Here is a 24,079-nt window from a genome sequence, read left to right on the forward strand (position 1 = left end):
ACCCTTTGTCCTGAATTTTTACACTCACTGTCCTGAATTTGCACCCATGCCAGTTGGTCACCCTAGGCGTAGCGAGGGCGCGATGGGCGCTAATTCAAGGAACGAAAATGGGACTATAGAGCCAGGTTGGGTAGGAAAAAAACAGAAATAGTTGGCAGCAGAGGGCCCTACACGCCCTTCGGCCCCTATACCGCTTTACCTGTTGCACTATTAGAAGCTACGTCCATTGTATCCGGATCCCCGAATTCCAGATGGAGCGTCTAAAGCACCAAAATTATGTCTGCCTCGTGCTATCTTTAAGGACTTGAATGAGTTCTCATAAGCCTCCTCTGTAGGGTGACCAACCGTCCGTAAATTTCACGGACCACCCGCTATTTGGGTCTCATGTCCGTTGTGCATAAGCATTTCTTTCACGGACGCCTTTTGTCGGTAATTCTTCACATTGCAGTGAGCTGTCCCCTGCAAGCAGCCAGAGAGTTCTGTAACTCTCACTGCAAGGGCCAGCTTGTGCTCCTGCTGTGCTCAATGGCCTGCAGCAGCCCCTCCCAGACCAGGCGCAGACTGCTATTGGCCCATTATCATTCTATATGTCGGCCTATTTATCACAAACAGAATAATAATGGGCCTCGGTGCTCACTGACAAAATGCCCTCTTTTCACTAGTAAGTCTCACATGATGCCATGAGCTGATTCCAGCATGCAGGAAGTATTTGGTGCTTGATTTTCTCCCCACACCAATCAGCATATTTTAAAGGAGTCCGTTTTTGACTGTGAGTCAGAGAGTGACCTCTCAAAGCAATGTTCACTAATTACAGACAGTATTTGCCCTGCTTGGCGCTCATTCCTTGAGATGGGACAACCCAGTGCAGTAACCATATAAATAAATTATGATGATGTGAAACACCACATAAATACCTGCACAGTTGCTCAAAGCTGCGCGCAAACCAAGCAAACGTGGTAAACGACGGTCGCAACCTAATATGAAATTATTTTGACTTGTACTTATGTTGGTTGTCTATTTACGTACTCATATACTATTGCGTGACCTGCTCTGGTGTGTCTGTAAATCGTACTCTTTGTATACATTATTTCCCCCTGAATTTTGACCTTCTGTCCTGAATTTTTGTCCTGAATTTTGACCCTTTGTCCTGAATTTTCACACCCCCCATCCTGAATTTGCACCCAACCCAGTTGGTCACCCTACTCCTCTGGCTACCGAAAAACAACATTGCTATGTAGACCCTCAAAGGACGCGCTAGTGCTGGTCCTGTTTCAAAAATATCACCCGGTGAACACTCCGCAGGCCCCAAAGTGTGTCCACTCCCCCTCCCCCCCCCTCCCCTCCCCCCCGTGGCCTGTCTAGTGCAGTCGCTCTGGACGGTGCAGCATTGTTGCATAAAATGACTTGGTTCTGGGCGCATGCCGTCAGTAATGTAACATAACCTGCCATCTATAATACTGTATCGCGACAGCTTCTTAGAAAACATTCAAAACACAACAGTTCACCTCGTAACGCATTAGCACTGACATGTTTTGCCTGTAACCCCTTAACATGGAATCTTTTTATATCTTCTTGTTCTGATGACATTATTTGGGGTGAAATGCACACGCCGTCCGACCTATAAACACTCGGTACGAAGTAGAAACATATTTCGCTGGTGGCAGATCCTGCGCGTCACAAGTGGCAGGCCTCTCGAGGGCGAGAACAAAACCAAAATGTGTCAAACTGTCATTGCGACTTCCTGCCGCGCAGAGATCAGTCGCAGAGACCGCTGCATCCCCCGCCCCCAACCCCCGACCGCACGTCAGTAGAGCTTTCGCAACGCCGCACCTTTGCTGGCTCCTGTCCCTTCAGGATCGGGAGTGACAGAAATAGAATCCGCCACAAAACAGAAGTGGCCCCTTGAACGAATCTGAGAGCTAAAAAGGTGCACCATATTTGAAAGTCGAGTCAGTTTTCAGCTTGCAAAGACAAGCAGGATATATGCTGTATGTGCAAACATATTTGCTTGCTGCATGCAGTGTTTAGTGGTAATATGAGGGAAATCAACAACAAGCATTGGCAAAGCCAATACGTCTTGCCTTTGAGAGTTATTGGCTTCGGCAATGTCTCATATAGGGGAGGGGATGTGGTCCTGCCGACTTTGGTGCTGGAAACCAGGGTTCGAGCCTCGGGGCCGCGTCCACATCCTGTGATTCTGGGCAAATCATTTAATCTCCCTGTGCCTGAATGTGTAATGTAAATACGGTGCTCATGTAAAGCGCTCCAATCAGGCAGGCAACTAGAGCCAAATTTCGGGGGGGGGCTGAAAAATATTTCGGGGGGGGGGCTAAGTCTTCGAGCCATAGGCAGAGTGGCTATAAGCAGGGGCGAAACCACAACAAAAGCCTCATTACCGAGTAAATGGTCTTTTAAAGACCTGTGAAGTACTCAGGTGCGGCTGCAATTAGATGGACGCCAGCCCGCGAGGCTGTCTCAGCCGGGCTGTCACATACGACGGGGGGGGGGGGGGGGCTGAAGCCCGGTGAGCCCAATGGGTGTTGCGCGCCTGGCTCCAATACCTTCGTATCGAGTTCGCGCTATATAAATATGCAAAAAAAAATAATAATAATACTGGCCAGCAGAATGGATGCCTTACAGTCTGGCTAAAAGTAATTTAGAAAAAAGTGTTATAGTGCAGCCAGTGCAAATTGACCTAAAAAAAACCAAAAACGTATTAGCCCTTGGTGCATCAAAGTCCTTTGTTATGATTATTTTTTGCCTTGCTGCACAGCAGCCACGCTGCTATACAGAATGGCTCCAGATCATTGCCAAAGTCGGCAATGTCCATACTGTACAGCATGAACCAAAGGCAATAGCAGAGCCAATAGTCTCAAAGACGAGATCTATTGGTTTTGCCAATCCTTGTTAGGTCTCAGTACAATATCCATGTGATTCTGAGCAAACCAGGTAATCTCCCCAGATGAGGAAAAGAAAATAGATATGACGTTTGGCAAAAAAAATCCTATCACGTAAAGAAAGCAACTGCGCCCATGTCCATGCCTTAGTGAAAATACATTTGGAGCAGATAACATCTGTTGTCACAATAACCACTCATTTCTAAGGTGGAAAGGGCTTATTTGATGTGTGTGTGTGTGACATAGTAAAACACAGTTACAAATGGCAAGAGGTTCAACAAGGACAACAGGGAGGCAGAATAAATAAAGGTAGTGCCTCAATCACAGCACGGTCATCGACAGGACAGCAATCATACTTCAGCAATCAGTATTTGGTCCATGCTCCAGCCGAAAGAAGAGGAAGTGAAGCCGGCATTCAGTGGCCAATTGGAAGGCAGCCAATAAGAATGACAACTAAGCCAATGAATGTTAAGCAACTGGTGGGCTGCAAACCCCTTGTTGTATACTGCATCTCTCGCAAGCGAGAGCCCATGCGCTATCACAGTTTAAACCTAAAATACGTTCCTTTAGACAGCAAAACAGACCCACGTGGCCCACACACTGACCTGTCAGACCAGCCATTTGTGAAATGCCTGATTGCCCTATAGACCAGTCAGATCCTGTGTCCCTTTAAGGGAAAAGATGTTCCATTAACCGAACTTCATCAACAAAGATGCTGGAATGTAGGTTTGCTCTCCTTTGCAGGTCACGATCTCTGCATTCTCAGAAAGCGTTCAGGCTAATGAATATTAATGAGGTAGGGATTCTACCAATGCTTGACCCTGTGCTGGACTAATACTAATTGCTTCACACTGTGTGATTTGTTAGTGTGTGGTATCAATCACTCTAAGCATCAAACAAGTCGTTTCACATAATCACTATTCATGGTTCCACCACTTTCGACTTTGGACATTTAGTATTAACATTTTGTTTTCTTGACACCAGGCAATGTGCAATTTTGAAAAATGTTAACGTATTCATTAAATATTCAATATTTGTCTCAATGTTTCCCTAGTGAATGTTACTATGAATTAAAGTGCTTTATGGCATTTAGTGACCACATTATAATTCATTTTAATTTGCATACATTTACTACTGTCTGGTTTCACTCGACTACTGCAACCAACAAAGCACCGAGACTTGGACCTTTATTATGAATGGGTCATAATTCTTCTCGCTTTCATTGTCTATATGATATCACTCAGAACCCCTCAGTAAAAAACATCCCCGTTATTCACTGTTACCCATCTATAATTATGCATGCTATATCAAACTGCAACAGGGACACATTACTCATGCTAATGTCAGTGCTAGGAACAGAAACACTTGAGTATGACCAATATAAACCCATACATGAGACCATGAAACAATAGTCATAATGAATGTCATCAAACAGGCAGGCAACTTATTACCCTTAAACTAGTTATTGGCAGTTCTTGATTTGTATCCGTGGTTGCTGTAGTGGGCGTAGGATTCATGTGATTTGGGACCTGGACTTATTTTTCATCATCAGACTTTGATGTATAGTATGTGAGAGAAAGGCAGAAAAGGGAGAAAGGAGGAAGAGAAGGATATGAAAATAGTGACAAAGGGACAACACAGGGGTGAAAAGAGCCTGCATGAATGAGATAGGAAGTGTAGGCGGTGTAGGAAAGAGACAAGTTGTGGAATCAACACTAGCCCGTCTTGGTATTCAACAACATTAGTGTGTGTCAGTGCTGGCAGAATGCTTCAAAGAAAAGTGTGAGCCTCTAAATTTAATGTTTTTACAAATTAAACACTGGTTATTCATTACCATAGAAGAAGGTCTGAATAAAAAGATTATGTGAGAATGCAAACTTCACCTACATTAAAGCTGCACAATTGATTGTGATTGAAATCAAGTTTAGTGGCCAGGCATTTTCTCATCTGAGCACCTCAACTTGGAATAGAATTGATCCAAATTATGAGGAAGCTAAAGTAGAATTCTAGATCACCTTCATACCATACTGAAACAAGCATTGGCAAAACTAATAGGTCGAGTCTTGGCAGGCTGGTGCAATTCTACTTGTCTTATATTTGTTATTCCAAGAATGTACAACAAAATAAAAAAAGAAAAACTTTTGGTCACCTAAACGTGGCTGGGACATGATTGCATTAAACATTTTACATTGGTAAAAAGCTTCACAAATGAAGCTGGCTGTTTTACTCGTATTGATTTCTATAAAATCCTTTCACTTGTTCCATGCATTATATTATTATTTGTGAAGGAGACAAAAATACATCACCAGCTAACTAAAACACTCAAAGTGCAGGCAGCTGTATTGTTTCAATATCAGTTAAACACTTACAACTTTAAAAAAGAGACAGAAAATAAATCACTTTCTAACTGGACAAAAGGAAGTGTCGGCACAACAAATACCTGCTAATATAAAAGTAACAAAAATTAAAAAGCACACTTGGAACCATGTTTAACATTGAAGAGAAAATAACTGATTTAGGTGGATGCGAACAATGTGCAGATACTTTGTGCAATCAGTCGACGTGAAAGGAAGTAGTTGGTAAAGTGGGCTCACCCATTGGCCCATTCTTTATGTTGTGGGGCCGGAAGCAAAATGTGAGTGACAATTCAACAAATCAAAGCTGGCACCCGCTGAACAAAACCTCCTCTAAATATCTATATTATGTATGAATTTCTTTGTAAAACAATAGTTGGGCAAGACTGCCAAAGCTGTCTCAAAGACCAGAGCTGAAAAACTATTTCGGCCCTACATGTACTCACAAGCCTCTACTCACACCCTGCTAGACATTCAGAAACCACAGATGTCTGTAAACCCCCGGTTTGCCTTTAATCTAGTAAAATGCACTAATGATAAAACATAAATAAATATAACATAAACACTTACACTAGCTTAAAAATGGTTTTTGATGTGCCATGCGACGAAACTCTATAGAAACTGCAATGATGCAAAACACAGTATATTAACGGCCATGGTGTCTTATTTCATAACTACAGTGGTTGATTGCCAGGGGGAAATCAGTGCCCTTGTTATTGTTCTTCTAAGAAACATGCATTATGTAACACCTCCCTCCCGTACAGAACATACTCTAGCCAACATTCGTCCAAGCACCTACTCCGACAGGCTGCCCAGGAACCAGATGTAAATCTGAGCGCTTTATGATCTCAACAGGGGTATGAAGCGCTATACAAATGCTTCAATACATTAAGGGCCTTCTACAAAAGACCCGACAGCCCAATTTACTAATTTATCATCTTAAGACGCAACTAATGCACTTCATCCTAAATAATGGGTATTTGAATCACATGCTTGGAAAACAGTGCATGGCATGATGTGAGGACCACTTGAACACGGATCAAAGTTGCTCAGTGGGTCCAAGGAATCCTACCCAGAGAAGCATATGCACTGTACGGGTCATAGTTCCGAGGTCGAGGAAATGGCCGCTATTCAGTGATTAATAATTACTATTTAAACTTTCTGTAATTTGAAAACCTTTCAACAGAGCCTAAGTAAAAAAAAGCTGAGCAATTTTCACCCAGTGACATTTTGTAAAATTGAAGTAACCGCGGACAAGGTTTTCATATTGCGGCGGGGGCTGGAGGCAGAAGGAATATATTTACAAACTAATTGCCAGATTTACTAAGCTCTTGCCTCACAAAAAGGCTCAAGGGAAAGTTACTGAGCCACGCAAAGCCACATTGCGTGGCAAATTAAATCCAGAGTAATGCAAGGTAGCGAATTGCCCTGCCTTGCATTACTTTGCGTTTGGAAGGTGTTCCTACGCATCCACCCATGGACTCTGACACAATCCCAGATATACTAAGGGCAGTAAACCTGGGATGGAGTCAAAATAGCACACCTTCCCAACAGAGGCACAACGAGGAGAAATATTTTCAATTCTCCTCGTAATTTCCTCTTTCTACCTGTTCTACATTCTGCAGTCCACATAGAAAGAGGAAAATGCCACTAAGGCTGGTTTTTGTTCAAAAAGGTGTTCCTTCCTGCAAAAAAGCAATCCTGCCTGTAATGCAGGCACCCACTCATTGCGTTAGAGAGCAGGAAATAGTAATATCTAAGTAGATATGGCGCATTTCTGCACTCTCCTTGTCACGCAGCACAGCAAGTTCTTTTGATGCATTGCATGAATTTTTTGCAAATCTGCCCCTAAGACTCATTGGCGCAGAAGCTCCATATTCAATGGATTCTTCTCTTTACCCCCCTCTGTTGTGGTATCCCTACCTTTTTTGGGGTTCTGTTTGAAGTCCATGCCTATGGGCTGACCTCTAATTATGTACCACCGACTCCACGACGCTGTCACCCGCGCGATGCCCCTAGTAGACTGTGTGAGTCGAACTATTACACACTCTGCAAGCTCTGAGCTGTTGTTTGAACTTTTTCCACAGCCAGCAGCAGACAGGATGTGGGAAGGAACCCACAGCAGCAAATTCAAGTTGCACACGCAAAATGGCAAACCCAGCAGCCGAACAAAGAAACAACCAAATCTGAGAATCTTCTCTACGAAGTGACGTCATGGAAATAGAAGTGCCGAGCTCACAGCATTTTTTTCACTTTGAGGTTTCTGAAGGGAGCTAACAAACATTGTGATTCAACTGTAGTAAAACCTCGGACTCTCTCCCCGGGTGCCATCCAATATAGGTCGTTTTCTTCAAGATTTTCATTCTCTAATTCTGACCTGCAAACGTTTTAAACACAGCCTTACTCTGAACTAAATACCTGTGCCTGGTGGTAACTTCATTGGTGTTGGTATAATGAGTGATTGCTGGCAGTATGCAATTACCACCCAAAACACTAGAATTATCGACGCATCGTCACAGAAGGTAACATAATTTTATGGGTTCACTGACAAAATATCGAAGTTAAAAATATAGAAGTAAAAAATATCGATGTAAAAAAATGGAATGCAACAATATCGACTCCCTATACTTAAACAGGTAACTACAAAAGTATCGGGGAAAAAATATTGATGTAAAAAATATAGTTGTACAAAATGTCGAATTTCATATATATATATTTAAAATAAAAGAATAAATGTTAAATATATTAAATTGTAAAAATGTATATAAAAATAAAGCATCTTTAATATATATTAAAAAAATATAATAAATAAACATAATTAAAAAAGTGAACCACACATACATAATAATTCATGTATATTTCCTTTAAAACAATTAGTAAACTATTAATTTAATTTTATTTTATAATGTTAAAATTATATATATATATATGTATATATATTACCTACTGGCGGTCGCCAGTAGGTAGTTATAGTTAGGACCTATTTTCCATAGGAAATCCGCAACATTCTATTCCCAATAAGTCTAGCGCCGGTTGACGAATCTTTGCAAAATTTTCCAAACTTTTGGCCAGCTCCGGTCCGCTCCTATCCTGAAAGTTTCGTGGTGATTCGTCAAGCGGGAGCTGAGAAAAAAGGGGGGTCCCAAAACACGTTTTCCCCATGCAATTTCCCGTAGGACCTGTTGACGCAGCTACAGCCCGAACTGCTGAACGGAATTACACCAAATTTGGCAGAAAGGTAGACCTTGGTTCAGAGTCGTGCCTTTTGCTTAAATGGTTTAAATCCGTTCAGTAGTTCCTGAGAAAATCAAAAGTAAAATCACATATATATCTGGGCGGAGCCAAACCACACATCTCATCGTGAGATCTGATTGGCTGTCAGCACTTCATCCAAGAAGTGTTGGCAGCCATCTTGGGACCAATACACATGATAGCACCTCATTAAAAAGCATTGCAGTTAATAGAAGGTTTTAAGACTTTAGTTACATTATAAATCCTTTGTTGATGGTACCATACTCATTTTAGGAATTGTGGTATATTCTAAGGTGATTTAACCATGTGAAAAAGCCTTCTGCTGGGATATTATGAATCATGTTTGAGAGAACTATTTTCACATGCTTTTCCCACAGAGGTTTGGAAGGTGATCTATAAGCTAAACTGAGAGCATATTTTCTGTAAATTCACATTATCTTTCTTAGTCATGTGAGAATGAAGTCTGCCATTCTCAGTAAAACATGTACATCCAACAAGGGCAGAGACTGTCAGTTGATTCCTTTGTGTTCTACTGCAGCTTCCCAGAGTGTTCCAAAGAACAACTAGAGCGCTAACACTCCTACTTATGCTAAACGTATGGCACACCTGAAGCCATCTTGATTGGAATAAAGTGGTAACTCTTAAAACATTTAATTTAAAAAGGAACAAAATGAGGGTGTTCATTTTGCCATAGAATGTATGATTAGTGCTGCAGGAAGAAAAATTAGGGCACATTTTGAGTGACTTCTCAAATCCTCTTCTATTTCATGAAAGAATTCTGACATGCAGACTGAAACATGCACTTTCAATACCAGCAGCAGACTTCCCTGGTGAGCAGTAGCTTTACTACAGTGATCTAATGAGCAACTAGAGTGCTAACATTCTGAATTTATGGCAAATGTGTGACACATCTGAATGCCTTCTTCATTGAATCAAAGTAAAAAAACTGACAGTATGCCTACTAAGGAGCCTGTAGTAAATGAGGAAATTAGGAAACTTCATAACAAGTCTCCCAAGATGGCCACCAGAGACAAAAGAGCCCAAATGTAGCACAAATATCACCGAGACGTTGCCCAAGTATAGCCCAATGACAGAAATCCCAGAGTGTTTTAAAGAACAACTAGAGCGCTAACAGTCTTACTTATGACAAACGTATGGCACATCTGAAGCCATCTTGATTGGAATAAAGTGGTAACACTTAAAACATTTAATTTGCAAAGGAACAAAATGAGGGAGTTCATTTTGCCATAGAAATTATGATTAGTGCTGCAGAAAGAAAAATTAGGGCACATTTTGACTTCTCAAATCCTCTTCTATTTCATTAAAAAGTTCTGACATGCAGACTGAAACATGCACTTTGAATACCAGCAGCAGACTTCCCTGGTGAGCAGTAGCTTTACTACAGTGATCTAATGAGGAACTAGAGTGCTACCATTCAGAATTTATGGCAAATGTGTCACATCTGAATGCCTTCTTGATGGAACCAAAGTAAACAAGCATTGAAAATGCAACAGGCCTTGCCCTCGTTTAAGTTAAAGCAATTCTGTTTGTAATTAGGTGGCTTTTTAGCTTTGCTTTTATTAGTGTTTTTCAAAATTTCATGTACATAACATGCATATGTGTATATGTATGCATGCATTTATATTTGTATTTATATAGATATGCAGATTATATATATGTTTATGTATGTATATATATACACATACATATATATAAATGCATATGCATATATGTGCATATGTGTGCGTGTAGAGAGAGGTAGAGAGGTAGAGGTGTAGAGGTAGAGACGTAGAGGTAGTGGTAGAGAGGTAGAGAGTAGTAGGGAGAGAGGTAGAGAAAGGTAGAGAGGTAGAGAGTAGAGAGTAGAGAGAGAGTAGTAGAGAGTAGTAGAGGGAGTAGCAGAGAGTGAGTAGGAGAGAGTAGTAGAGTGAGTAGTAGAGAGTAGTAGAGAGTGAGTATTAGAGAGTGAGTAGTAGAGAGTAGTAGAGAATGAGTAGTAGAGTGAGTAGTGGAGAGTAGTAGAGAGAGAGAAGTAGAGAGTGAGTAGTAGAGAGTAGTAGAGAGTAAGTAGTAGAGAGTAGTAAAGAGTAGCAGAGAGAGAGTAGTAGAGAGTGAGTAGTAGAGAGTGAGTAGTAGAGAGAGTAGTAGAGAGTGAGTAGTAGAGAGTAGTAGAGAGTGAATAGTAGAGAGTAGTAGAGAGTGAGTAGTAGAGAGTGATTAGTAGAGAGTAGTGGAGTAGTAGAGAGTGAGTAGTAGAGAGTAGTAGAGAGTGAGTAGTAGAGTGAGTAGTAGAGTGAGTAGTAGAGAGCAAGTAGTAGAGAGTGTGTAGTAGAGAGAGAGAGTAGTAGAGTGAGTAGTAGAGAGTGAGTAGTAGAGAGAGTAGTAGAGAGTGAGTAGTAGAGAGTGAGTAGTAGAGAGTGAGTAGTAGAGAATTGTAGAGAGTAGTAGAGAGTGAGTAGAAGAGAGAGCAGTAGAGAGTAGTAGAGTAGTAGAGAGTGAGTAGTAGAGAGTAGTAGAGAGAGAGTAGTAGAGTGAGTAGTAGAGAGTGAGTAGCAGAGAGAGTAGTAGAGAGTAGTAGAGTAGTAGAGAGGTAGTAGAGAGTGAGTAGTGGAGAGTGAGTAGTGGAGAGTGAGTAGTAGAGTGAGTAGTAGAGAGAGAGTAGTAGAGAGATTAGTAGAGAGAGATTAGTAGAGAGAGAGTAGTAGAGTGAGTAGTAGAGAGAGAGCAGTAGAGAGTGAGTAGTAGAGTAGTAGAGAGTGAGTGGTAGAGAGTAGTAGAGAGTAGTAGAGTGAGTAGTAGAGGGTAGTAGAGAGTGAGTAGTAGAGAGAGTAGTAGAGAGTGAGTAGTTGAGAGTGAGTAGTAGAGAGTAGTAGAGAGTAGTAGAGTAGTAGAGAGTGAGTAGTAGAGAGTAGCAGAGTGAGTAGTAGAGAGGGAGTAGTAGAGAGAGAGTAGTAGAGAGTAGTAGAGAGTTAGTAGTAGAGTAGTAGAGAGTGAGTGGTAGAGAGTAGTAGAGAGCAGTAGAGTGAGTAGTAGAGAGTGAGTAGTAGAGAGTGAGTAGTAGAGAGTAGTAGTAGAGAATAGTAGAGAGTAGTAGAGAGAGAGTACTAGAGAGTGAGTAGCAGAAAGTAGTAGCGAGTGAGTAGTAGAGAGTGAGTAGTTTAATTTAAAAGGAACACAATGAGGAGATTCATTTTGCCATAGAAATTATGATTAGTGGGGAAAACAGAAAATTAGGGCACATTTTGACTTCTCAAATCCTCTTCTATTTCATTAACAAATTCTGACATGCAGACTGAAACATGCACTTTCAATACCAGCAGCAGACTTCCCTGGTGAGCAGTAGCTTTACTACAATGATCTAATAAGAACTAGAGTGCTACTATTCAGAATTTATGGCAAATGTGTCACATCTGAATGCCTTCTTGATGGAACCAAAGTAAACAAGCATTGAAAATGCAACAGGTCTCGCCCTCGTTTAAGTTAAAGCAATTCTGTTTGTAATTAGGTGGATTTTTAGCTTTGATTTTATTAGTGTTTTTCAAAATTTCATGTACATAACATGCATATATGTATATGTATGCATGCATTTATATTTGTATTTATATAGATATGCAGATTATATATATGTTTATATATGTATGTATATATATACACATACATATATATAAATGCATATGCATATATGTGCGTGTAGAGAGGTAGAGGTGTAGAGGTGTAGAGGTAGAGACGTAGAGGTAGAGGTAGAGAGGTAGAGAGTAGTAGGGAGAGAGGTAGAGAAAGGTAGAGAGGTAGAGAGTAGAGGATGAGTAATAGAGAGTAGAGAGTAGAGCGAGAGTAGTAGAGAGTAGTAGAGGGAGTAGCAGAGAGTGAGTAGGAGAGAGTAGTAGAGTGAGTAGTAGAGAGTGAGAAGTAGAGAGTAGTAGAGAGTAGTAAAGAGTGAGTAGTAGAGTGAGTAGTAGAGAGTAGTAGAGAGTGAGTAGTAGAGAGTAGTAGAGAGTGAGTATTAGAGAGTGAGTAGTAAAGAGCAGTAGAGAATGAGTAGTAGAGTGAGTAGTAGAGAGAGAGAAGTAGAGAGTGAGTAGTAGAGAGCAGTAGAGAGTAAGTAGTAGAGAGTAGTAGAGAGTAGCAGAGAGAGAGTATTAGAGAGAGAGTAGTAGAGAGTGAGTAGTAGAGAGTGAGTAGTACAGAGTAGTACAGAGTGAGTAGTAGAGAGTGATTAGAAGAGAGTAGTGGAGTAGTAGAGAGTGAGTAGTAGAGAGTAGTAGAGTGAGTAGTAGAGAGCAAGTAGTAGAGAGTGTGTAGTAGAGAGAGTAGTAGAGAGTAGTGGAGTAGTAGGAAGTAAGTAGTAGAGAGTGAGTAGTAGAGAGTGAGTAGTAGAGAGAGAGTAGTAGAGAGTGAGTAGTAGAGAGTAGTAGAGAGTGAGTAGTAGAGAGAGTAGTAGAGAGTAGTAGAGTAGTAGAGTGAGTAGTAGAGAGAGAGTAGTAGAGTGAGTAGTAGAGAGTGAGTAGCAGAGAGAGTAGTAGAGAGTAGTGGAGTAGTAGAGAGTGAGTAGTAGAGAGAGAGTAGTAGAGCGTGAGTAGTAGAGAGTAGTAGAGAGTGAGTAGTAGAGAGAGTAGTAGAGAGTAGTAGAGTAGTAGAGAGTGAGTAGTAGAGAGTGAGTAGTAGAGAGAGAGTAGTAGAGTGAGTAGTAGAGAGTGAGTAGCAGAGAGAGTAGTAGAGAGTAGTAGAGTAGTAGAGAGTGAGTAGTAGAGTGAGTAGTAGAGAGCGAGTAGTAGAGAGTGAGTAGTGGAGAGTGAGTAGTAGAGTAGTAGAGTGAGTAGTAGTGAGTGAGTAGTAGAGAAAGATTAGTAGAGAGTGAGTAGTAGAGAGAGAGTAGTAGAGAGAGTAGTAGAGAGTAGTAGAGAGTGAGTAGTAGAGTAGTAGAGATTGAGTGGTAGAGAGTAGTAGAGAGTGAGTAGTAGAGAGAGTAGTAGAGAGTGAGTAGTTGAGAGTGAGTAGTAGAGAGTAGTAGAGAGTAGTAGAGTAGTAGAGAGTGAGTAGTAGAGAGTAGCAGAGTGAGTAGTAGAGAGGGAGTAGTAGAGAGAGAGTAGTAGAGAGTAGTAGAGAGTTAGTAGTAGAGTAGTAGAGAGTGAGTGGTAGAGAGTAGTAGAGAGCAGTAGAGTGAGTAGTAGAGAGTGAGTAGTAGAGAGTGAGTAGTAGAGAGTAGTAGTAGAGAGTAGTAGAGAGGTCACTTTCCTGCGGAGCAGTTTGCCTACCTGAGGGGAGAAATCTTGCTGGCCAACGATCTCCCATTGCTGCCACAGCCCCTCGCCTTCATCCGCTGTGTGTCTCCCCCGCCACCGCCACTGCCCACCGCGGACGAGAGCAGGGGAGACTGCAGCCCCCAGGAACCTTTGCGCACGCTGATGCAGACAACGCGCCCGGAGGCGCTCAAAAACTCGTAGCTCCCTCGGGGGAGCGGGTCACTTTCCTGCGGAGCAGTTTGCCTACCTGAGGGGAGAAATCTTGCTGGCCAACGATCTCCCATTGCTGCCACAGCCCCTCGCCTTCATCCGCTGTGTGTCTCCCCCGCCGCCGCCACTGCCCACCGTGGACGAGAGCAGGGGAGACTACAGCCCCCAGGAACCTTTGCGCACGCTGACGCAGACAACGCGCCCGGAGCCGCTCAAAAACTCGTAGCTCCCTCGGGGGAGCGGGTCACTTTCCTGCGGAGCAGTTTGCCTACCTGAGGGGAGAAATCTTGCTGGCCAACGATCTCCCATTGCTGCCACAGCCCCTCGCCTTCATCCGCTGTGTGTCTCCCCCGCCGCCGCCACTGCCCACCGCGGACGAGAGCAGGGGAGACTACAGCCCCCAGGAACCTTTGCGCACGCTGACGCAGACAACGCGCCCGGAGTTGCTCAAAAACTCGTAGCTCCACCCGCATCGCGGGACGCGCGCGGGCGACACCGTGCTGGCCTTCCGGGGCCGCGGGAGGCCGGGCTGGGCCGATTTTCTTGGTTTCCGATACATGATTGTCAGTTGCAGCTTCGTATATTCAAGAGGACCGTAGAGACAAGTCGAGGGAGGGGGCTTGAGGGTCACCCACCGTTTGGCATCTCGTGCCCCAGTCACAGGTATTCAAACTTCTAGTAGGGGGCTTATCAAGGTGCATTGTTATTTGTGCTTTAGACTGCTAATGTGGGTTGATAGTGTTGGTTAGTACTCACTATAACTTCTCTCTGGGACAGGGACTCGATTTCCCAGGAGTCCCTGCGCTGATATCATCTGCACCTGGGCGCTCTCCCTGCTTGCCCCGCCTCCCGAGCACCTCCCTCCCATATCAGGTTCAGTAGTAACACGTTGAGTACACGGGAGCAGCCCGGGACAAGTCTGTGGCCGTCCGTGATCGGACGAGGTTGGGCTGGTCTACAATTATTGGTTTTCCATCCTATCTTATTGTGGTTCCTATCGCAGAGGGCATCCACCTATTAATACAGATTGTGGTTTGTTCTAGGTATTGCTTGCCTCAATATACCTTAATATACTTTAATATGACTTTAAGGTCCGGTAAAGATCGTACAGTTCAACTGCAAACTTCTAAGGGGATAGTTTCTGGACCGCTTGATGCTTTCATAACTCGAGCGACTGGGATATTAGAAAAAGAAATAGCAATGGCCGAGAAAAGGCTTTCCCTAGATTTAGTCAGTGGTGAGCGTTCCTCTTTAGGTGCCCTTGCTACAATTTCTAGTCCTGTGGCCCAAGTCTTGTCTAATCGCTCACACTCAGTAACGACGGAGGCATTAATGCATGTTGAAGGAGAAGGGGTGGGTTCTCTACATTCTATAGACAATACTGATTCGAGCTCTGATGATACTCAGAATAGTGGGGCCAAAGATAGGGGCTCAGATAGTGTGGACACAGTTAATAATTCTGAGTCGAATCTACCGGAAGTGGTTGATTCTTTGAGACAAACAGCCCGTAAAAGGAAAAGGATTCAGAGCCATCAGGGGGGGAGAGTTCAGAAGCTGCTTAAGTTAAATGTTTCTAATAGTACTTGTGCAGCTGGTTCGCAGCTGCCTACTGCTCCGCAACTCCCCCCGGTACTTCCCAACGTATTGTGCCCCACTCTAACTCCCCTTGGTTCATCAGATTCATGCCCTACCTGTCTTAATAGCGATGAAATCCTGTTGGTAAAAATGGAGGCCATGATTAAAACTCTCTTGCTTCCCGTTCTGGAGCGAACCAGGTTGATGACCATTAAAATTGATGCTTTGGAGTCTGTAGCGAACATGAATATGCGCTTACTTCAGAAGTTATCCGTCCCCTCCATAGTAGCGGGGGCTTCCACTTCTCAGGCAAATACAATTAAGTGTATAAACAATGATAGCTCTGGTAAAGTAACGGGGGTTGTAGCAACCAAGTCTACAGCACTGGGGGGTTCTGGGGATAAAGCTAGCGCTGCAGGTGTAGGCACATTGGCGCAGGAATCCAGGAAGGCCACCTCCATGTTAATTGTGCAACGAGCACAAGCAGGCTGGTCGGACGACAGTGCAAACGTCGCCCCTAGCACCTCATTCCAGCCTTCTTTAGGAAAGCCAGCCATTACTCGTAATCCCACTACCCATACTGGGGGGAACATTACTAAGAATGCTCACCCTCGTACTGATTTACCCCCCGAAGCAAATCAATATACCATTGTGTTAACTGGGGCAGCACCTGTAAAGGAGGGTATTAAAGAGACTGACAGGGACCTACGCAATAAAGTAGTATTCTGGCTTAACAAAAATCGCCCCCTCCCGCCATCAACTTCAACTGAAATTCTATTAGTGAGGAGAGTAGATTGGGTGGGTCATGGGACCAAAGATTTGGAGGGTGATTGTATTTTGGTATTGTTTAAGGACCCTTGGGTGGTAGAGTCCATTCGAAGGGAAGCAAGGTTTGCAAGACTGGGGGATGTAAAAACTCTGGGCCTTGCTTACTTCTATCCCGAAAGACATTTTAAATTCCCACCAGGTCCCCCACCTATGAGATTACTAGATAGGAGGCGTCCAACTGTCAGAACACCTTACCGCCCCCAACACCCTCTACTTTTCAATCGCTATGGCCCCCTCTCCGATCTAGAGGCCATCGATTGACTGCATCCTCCAACTAGGGTGAACAGTACTGCTGAGTGTTGTAGGAATGTGGTAACTAGGCCTGAAAGGGTGGAATCTTTTCCTGGGAATGCTGAAGAGGGGGGTTTATTGTTAAATTTTACAGGGGGGACGGTTGAAGCGTCCGTTGAGCATAATTTAGAGGCAATCGTGGGGGTGGATAGTGTACGTATGATTCCCAGTTTGGAGACAAGGGTAGAACTTGCGAAGGCAGTGGAGAACCCAGCTACTACTGTGCCAATGGTTCAATTTTCCAAAAGTAACGTAACAACTCCACACGATACACTAAAGGTAGCCTCCTGGAATGTGGCTGGGATCAAGGGTCGGCTACACTCTGAGGAGTGGTTGGAATTCATAGATACTTTTGACATCATATTACTCCAAGAAACTTGGGCAACGGTCCCAATCCACAGGGTTGGGTTTATTAATTTTTTCAAACCTGCAATTAGTGGTAGCAAAGGGCGTGCTTCAGGGGGGCTAATGATTTGGGTGAATCAGGCCTTGGGATTCCATCTGTCTGAAATACTTGTAGAACATCAAGACCTTTTGGGTATTAAATTGAGTAAGGCTGTCCATCGGGACCTGATTATAATTAACATCTATGCACGAGGCCTACCTGGAGGCCGCTGCCCTGGTATCGTTGGTGTAGTGGACAGGTACCTCGATGGGCTGGGAAGCGATAATTTTCTTGTTTTAGCGGGTGATTTGAACTGCACCTTTGAGCCGCTTCAGGCAGTTGGGGACAGTTGGGGGTCTGCAGAGGATGCTGTCTGGAACATTCCGGACTTATCAATTGATAAAATTGCTAAAGGGACCGAGGCTGCTTTGAACTGGATGGCTTTATGTTTGAATAAGGGCTTAAGGTTTCCGGGTATAAATAGATTGAGGAATCCAGATACTCTTAGGACAGGAGATGTCACCCTGACCAATGACCGAAGAAGGCTGAAATGGTCTAGGTTAGTGGGCGACGTCACTCTCCTTGAAAGTATTAAAAATTTGGTCACCAATACGGTGAACAAACCCATGCCTATTGTGTTTGAGGGGGTCGGCCTTGATTATGTTATCGAGTCTCACGAAGGTTGTTTTGAGCAGCTTAAATCTCTTTTATCCATTCCATGTTCAGAAGGCCCGTTAAAAAAACTTGGTTCCCGTCAGAAGTGGTATAATGGGAAATGCAGGGAGGCCTATAGCCAACTAGTTAAAGCGGTCAAGTCTCGGGTTATGAGCGATGTCAAGCTAGCAAGGGTACAGTATAAAAAAAAACAGTGGGATGCTAAAAGAGAGTGGGAAGATAGGCACTGGTCCGACCTTTTGGATGCATCTACATCCAATAACCAGACTAAATTCTGGGAACTTGTAAAGTGGGGCAGAGACCCAGATTTGCAAACGCCTACAAATCATGTTTCCCCCGAAACCTGGGTGGATTTTTATGCTGCCCAATTTAGGTCTGAGAACTCGGAATCCTCCACAATGTTAAGTAATGTGTATACATTGTCTGATCAAGGTGGGGTCCTGATCTTCACAGAACATGAAACTGAATTAGCCTTGGGTCTGACTCAGCGGGGGAAAGCACCGGGGATGGACCTAATCCCTGCTGACCTGTTTAAAGCCAACCATGAACTTTGGGTACCGTATATTACCAGGTTAGCCAACGCAATTGCTAAAGGAGCTAGAATCCCCAAGTCATGGAAGGGGGCTGAGATCCTTCCAATTCACAAAAAAGGAGATCGGTCTAATCCGGGCAATTATCGCCCGATTAGCCTTATTGATTCTCTTCAAAAGGTCATTGCACGGATGGTCTTAGGTAGAGTTCAGGGTTGGATGGTTTCTGAGGGCATCTTGTCTCCCATGCAAGCAGGTTTCAGATCTGGCACCAGCACCATCGACCAGGTGTTTAGATTTTGTCTAATTTACTGGAAAGGTGGTGCTGTTGGGCGGGGGAACAATCTTCGCCGCGTTTATCGATCTGAAAGCGGCTTTTGACATGGTGCCGAGGGCTAAACTGTGGCGTGTCTTGAGAGACTTAGGCTTGCCCATGGAACTACTTGATTTAATTGTAAAACTGCATGAGGACAACTTTGCAAGAGGTTCGGTGGGGAGGCCAAGGACAAGTGACGAACAGCTTCCCGGTAACACGCGGGGTTCGTCAGGGGTGTGTCTTGGCGCCCACACTCTTCCTGCTATTTATTGACCAGGTAGTAAACTTTTTTAAGGCTTTCCCCACTGATGCTCCTTCCCTGGCCGGGAAGAGGTTCCCCATGCTTATCTTCGCTGATGACACCCTGCTCCTCTCTAAGACCAGAAGTGGTTTACAGCGGGCCCTGAACCGCTTTGAGGAGTTCTGTGTCACCAACGATCTGAAGGTAAACGTGGGCAAAACTAAGTTTATGGTTTTTACTAAGAATCTCTCGGTGCGGAGTTCGGTAAGCATGGGTGGGGCTAATTTGGAACAAGTTGAGCATATGACCTACCTAGGGGTGACCCTAGACTTTCGCTTGCGATGGAAGGAGCAGGTGGTCGAACAGCAGCTAAAACTGGCCCGCTTAACTGGCTGCCTTCTTAGGGAGCAAAAGAGATCCATCACCAAACGTGTGCACCCAGCGCTAAAAATTTATGACACAAAGATTAATGCTGCTATTTTATATGGTGCGGATCTCTGGGCGTATATGGATCTTTCTAGCCTGTTTAAAGCACAGTGTAAGTTCTTGCGGAGTTTAGTGGGGCTACCGCAATCCACTCCATCTATACCCCTTTGTTTGGACTTAGGATGTAACCCAATAAATGAGATGGCAAGGTTCAGATTGGTAGCCCTCTGCAGGCGGATTTGGACTTCTCCCGATCTTGCCCTATTTGCTAACGAACTTGCTGAAGTTAGGTCCATTGAGTGCTCCGGGAGAATTCCATGGCTACGCACGGTAAAAACCATCTTGGTTGAAATGGGAATGGAACAGCTGTGGGTGTCTCCAGGAACCAATGTGTTTCCCACCAAACAAGAATTTAAAGCACTGTATTGGGCCTCAGTTCGACAAACCCTAGTGACTGCCTCTAGCTCTACCAGTCTAACAGGAAGGTTCCTGGCTAATAAGCTGGATCTTTCTCGCGAGAATTACTGGGATATTATTACCAGGCCTCTCGACAAGAAACTCTATCATCAGTTTCGGGTGGGATCTCTGCCTTTGAATTCATTCACTAAAAATTGGGCTTCTGGAGTAACCGAATTTTGTCAATGGTGTCCAGGCCATAAGGAGACTGAGGGTCATCTTTTATTTGCCTGTCCCATGTATCAAGACCCACTTAGAAAATGGATAAAACCTCTGTTCCAACGCCTTACCTGCAGTAGGTCTGCGGAGGCCATCCGGGTATTAAAGACCAATACCTCAGAGTTGTTTGTGGTGAGCACAGCGAAATTTCTTGGCTGGGTTTGGCTCATTAGAGCTAAAAAACAGGTAGAAAGGATTCCTCCTCTGAATTGCATTTAAAACATTTTATCTAATGATGGATATTGTATAGTGTATTAAGACTGTTTTACTTACTGTTTTTATACTTTTAAAAATATTTAGACGGGTTGTCTTTGTATTAATGGGTTGCTTAACAAGGGCTTTAATGTACTGATTTTATTGTGTGTAAAAAAATACTTGTAAACTGTACAGTCTATTGTGATTGTAAAGTATGGTCCAAATTGTATGCGCTGATTTTGCTGTCTTTTATGATTTTATTATCGAAATAAAGACCTTAAAACCTGAAAACCTGAGTAGTAGAGAGTAGTAGAGAGAAAGTAGTAGAGAGTGAGTAGCAGAAAGTAGTAGCGAGTGAGTAATAGAGAGTGAGTAGTTTAATTTAAAAGGAACACAATGAGGAGGTTCATTTTGCCATAGAAATTATGATTAGTGCGGAAAACAGAAAATTAGGGCACATTTTGAGTGACTTCTCAAATCCTCTTCTATTTCATTAAAAAATTCTGACATGCAGACTGAAACATGCACTTTCAATACCAGCAGCAGACTTCCCTGGTGAGCAGTAGCTTTACTACAGTGATCTAATAAGCAACTAGAGTGCTAACATTCCGAATTTATGGCAAATGTGGGACACATCTGAATGCCTTCTTGATGGAATGAAAGTAAAAAACCTGAAAGTATTTCCTACTGAGGAGACTGTTGTAAATGAGGAAATTAGGAAACTTCAAAACAAATAAGTCTCCCAAGATGGCCACCAGAGACAAAAGAGCCCAAATGTAGCACAAATATCACCGAGATGTAGCCCAAGTATAGCCCAATGACAGAATGTCCCAGAGTGTTTTAAAGAACAACTAGAGCGCTAACAGTCTTACTTATGACAAAAGTATGGCACACCTGATGCCATCTTGATTGGAATTAAGTGGTAACACTTAAAACATTTAATTTGCAAAGGAACAAAATGAGGGGGTTCATTTTGCCATAGAAATTATGATTGGTGCTGCAGAAAGAAAGATTAGGGCACATTTTGACTTCTCAAATCCTCTTCCATTTCATTAAAAAATTCTGACATGCTGTAACGCCCTGAACGTCTCAGGATCGTTTAACAGACACGACAATGAGGACGCAACCACTTGTGAAGGGTTAGTTCTTTTAATGAAGGCAAATAAAATACAAAGAACAAACAAAAGTTATAGTCACTGGAATCCTCCAGGCTAAGTATGTTACCAGCCCACAGCACGGATGGTCCTAACCGTCCTCTGCATATACGCCGATCCCGGCGTATGCCAACAGAGGGCAGAAATGAAATGGCCGACAATGCCAATCGGTAGGCTGTGAGGGGCACGAAGAGTGTTGGGGAGAATCGAGGAGTCAGGGAAACACCCAGCCGGGGTCTCTACCTGAAGGGAGCAGCCGCTCAACCTCTTCCTCAGACTGCACCGGGACGCGGAGTCACCTCCTGGTGATGCGTCACCGATACCCCAATCACAAGCAAGAAGACTGAACCGAGAGCAGCCGCTCGATCGATCCTGTGGACTTCCGAGTCTGTAACGCGGCAAACACCTCCTGGTGTGCGTTACAGCTGGCAGTCCCTGTGTCTCTGGTCGGGCTGGGAGTTACGACTCCAACCAGCAAAAGCGCCACTGCGCTTGGACTCAGCCGAGTCAAAAAGCGAAGCTCAATGGTTGACCGGTAGAGCTTCCGGGTCCTTCACAGGTGACGATGGGGCAAGACACGGCCCAGGGAGTAACGACTCGACCTACCTCCGTTCTTGCCTTACTGGAGCACCACTCCGGAACACTGCTCTTCACGAAGCAGGTACGTCGGTGTAAACACAATATCCGACAGCCTTGTACCTCCCGGTTCCTCCCTTTATAGGGCGTGTTTTCCTTGAGTTATGTAACAGCTCTCCTGTTTACATAAGGGCGTTTTTCCCTTGAGTTATGTAACAGCTCTCCTGTTTACATAAGGGCGTGTTTCCCTTGAGTTATGTAACAGCTCTCCTGTTTACATAAGGGCGTGTTTCCCTTGACTTATGTAACAGCTCTCCTGTTTACATAAGGGCGTGTTTCCCTTGAGTTATGTAACAGCTCTCCTGTTTACATAACCTCTCAACCGCTAAGCATCCTGGGAGATGTAGTCCGTTTTTGCTGGTTACCGTTTTCCTCCCCTCGTATGACAGGAATTCTTGACAGTACATCCTCCCTCTCAGCGGCTCCCCACGGGTCCAGCGCTGGCAGGAAAACGTCGATGGAACAAGGAGACCAAGCGCGGAGCATGAACCCCTTCAGCCGGTTCCCATGAATGCTCCTCCGGGCCATAGCCTTTCCACGCAACCAGGTACCACAGCTTCCCCCTGCGCCATTTGGACGCCCGTATGCCCGACACTTCATACTCCACCTCCGACTCCACGCATACCGGCCTAGGTGTCCCAGACGGCTTGGAGGGTGCTGGTTTGAGCAATGATACATGAAAGACAGGGTGTATCCGCAATGACTGGGGCAAGCACACCTTCACGTTCACGGGACCCATACACTTGGTAATTCAATAGGGGCCCATGTACTTGGGATGGAACACACTGTTCTTTCGAAACCTCATGTTTCTTGTGGATATCCAGACGTAGTCTCCAGTGCGGTACAGTGGCCCGGGCCTTCTCTTCCTATCTGCCACAGCCTTGTATCTTCTCTTGGCCTCTATTAGGACAGCCCTTGAGCGCATCAACGTGTCTTTTATGTGTGCCACCCTGTCCGCTGTGGCGGGAATCCTGTCCTCTCTGAACGGATGTAGAAATGGCAAGAACCTGGGATGTTGGCCATAGTTGCTATAGAACGGAGATGACTGTGTGGAGCTGTGAGTGGCGTTGTTATAGGCTATCTCTGCAACCCATAGCAAGTCGACCCATTCTTCCCTGCCCTGGTCCACAAAACATCGCAGATACTGTTTGAGCGTTTGGTTCAGGCGCTCGGTTTGGCCGTCCGTTTGAGGGTGGTAGCTGGTGGACAGGGCGGTCTTAACATGCAGCGCAGTGCACCAAGTCTTCCAGAATTGCGCAGTAAACTGCGACCCCCGGTCCGACACGATCACCCCAGGTAATCCATGCAGTCGTACCACATTCTTTAGGAGTAGTGACGCCAATTCCCCGGCCGTAGGGACTCTCTTGCAGGGGATGAAGTGCCCCATTTTCGTCAAGTAATCCACCACCACCAGTATTGCCGTCATCCCCTGGTCTACCGGTAGGCCCACCACGAAGTCCAGTGATATGCTATCCCATGGTCTATCCGGGGTCGGAAGTGGATGTAAGAGCCCTTGGGTTCGGCCATGGTCGGCCTTCATGGTAGCACACGTAGGACACTCCTGTCCCCACCTCCTGACATCCACTCTCATGGTTGGCCACCAGAAATGCCGTCCCATGCTAGCCACCGTTTTTTCAAAGCCCAAATGACCTGCGCATGGAGAGTCATGGCACCAGATGAATGCTTGTTTCCTTAGCCTAGGCGTGGGTATCAATAGGCACCTGCCCTTCAGGGGTATCCCGTCCTTCAGCTGCCATTCTCTGTGACTGAGGAGCCACCTCCGCCATGCGAATGACCTGATCCCTCTCTTTATTCCCCTCAGGAAAGTATCCGGTTGGATAACCCCCAATACCATCCTCGGGGAAATGATGGAACGCTCGGTTGCAGGCAATGGTTCCTTAACTGCAGATTGACGGGACAGGGCGTCCGCCTTCCGGTTTTCCGTCCCCGGCCGATATGTGATGCGGAAGTTGAACCCCGCAAAGAAGATCATCCACCGCAGCTGCCTGGGAGAAAGGTGTCTAGTGGCCGTCATGAACTGTAGGTTCCGATGGTCCGTGTACACCGATACCACATGTCTTGCCCCCATCAACCAATGCCTCCATTCGGTGAAGGCGTCCTTGATTGCGAGAAGCTCCTTCTCCGCAATATGGTAGTTGCGTTCGGCGTCGTTGAGTTTGCGGGACATGTACGCAA

General features: G+C 44.6%; 1 protein-coding gene across 1 annotated transcript in view; it reads right to left on the minus strand.

Moving 5' to 3' along the window:
• The window catches only part of SH2D2A (SH2 domain containing 2A), a 211,134-nt gene extending 203,836 nt beyond the window's left edge, over nt 1–7,298 (minus strand). The window contains 1 exon segment of the mRNA XM_085640021.1: nt 7,175–7,298. Within this exon segment, the coding sequence (XP_085496147.1) occupies nt 7,175–7,202 (28 nt within the window). The 5' untranslated portion in view covers nt 7,203–7,298.
• Nucleotides 7,299–24,079: the final 16,781 nt, after the last annotated feature.

Source organism: Triturus cristatus, chromosome 12 (assembly GCF_964204655.1).
Source record: "Triturus cristatus chromosome 12, aTriCri1.1, whole genome shotgun sequence".
Taxonomy (NCBI): domain Eukaryota; kingdom Metazoa; phylum Chordata; class Amphibia; order Caudata; family Salamandridae; genus Triturus; species Triturus cristatus.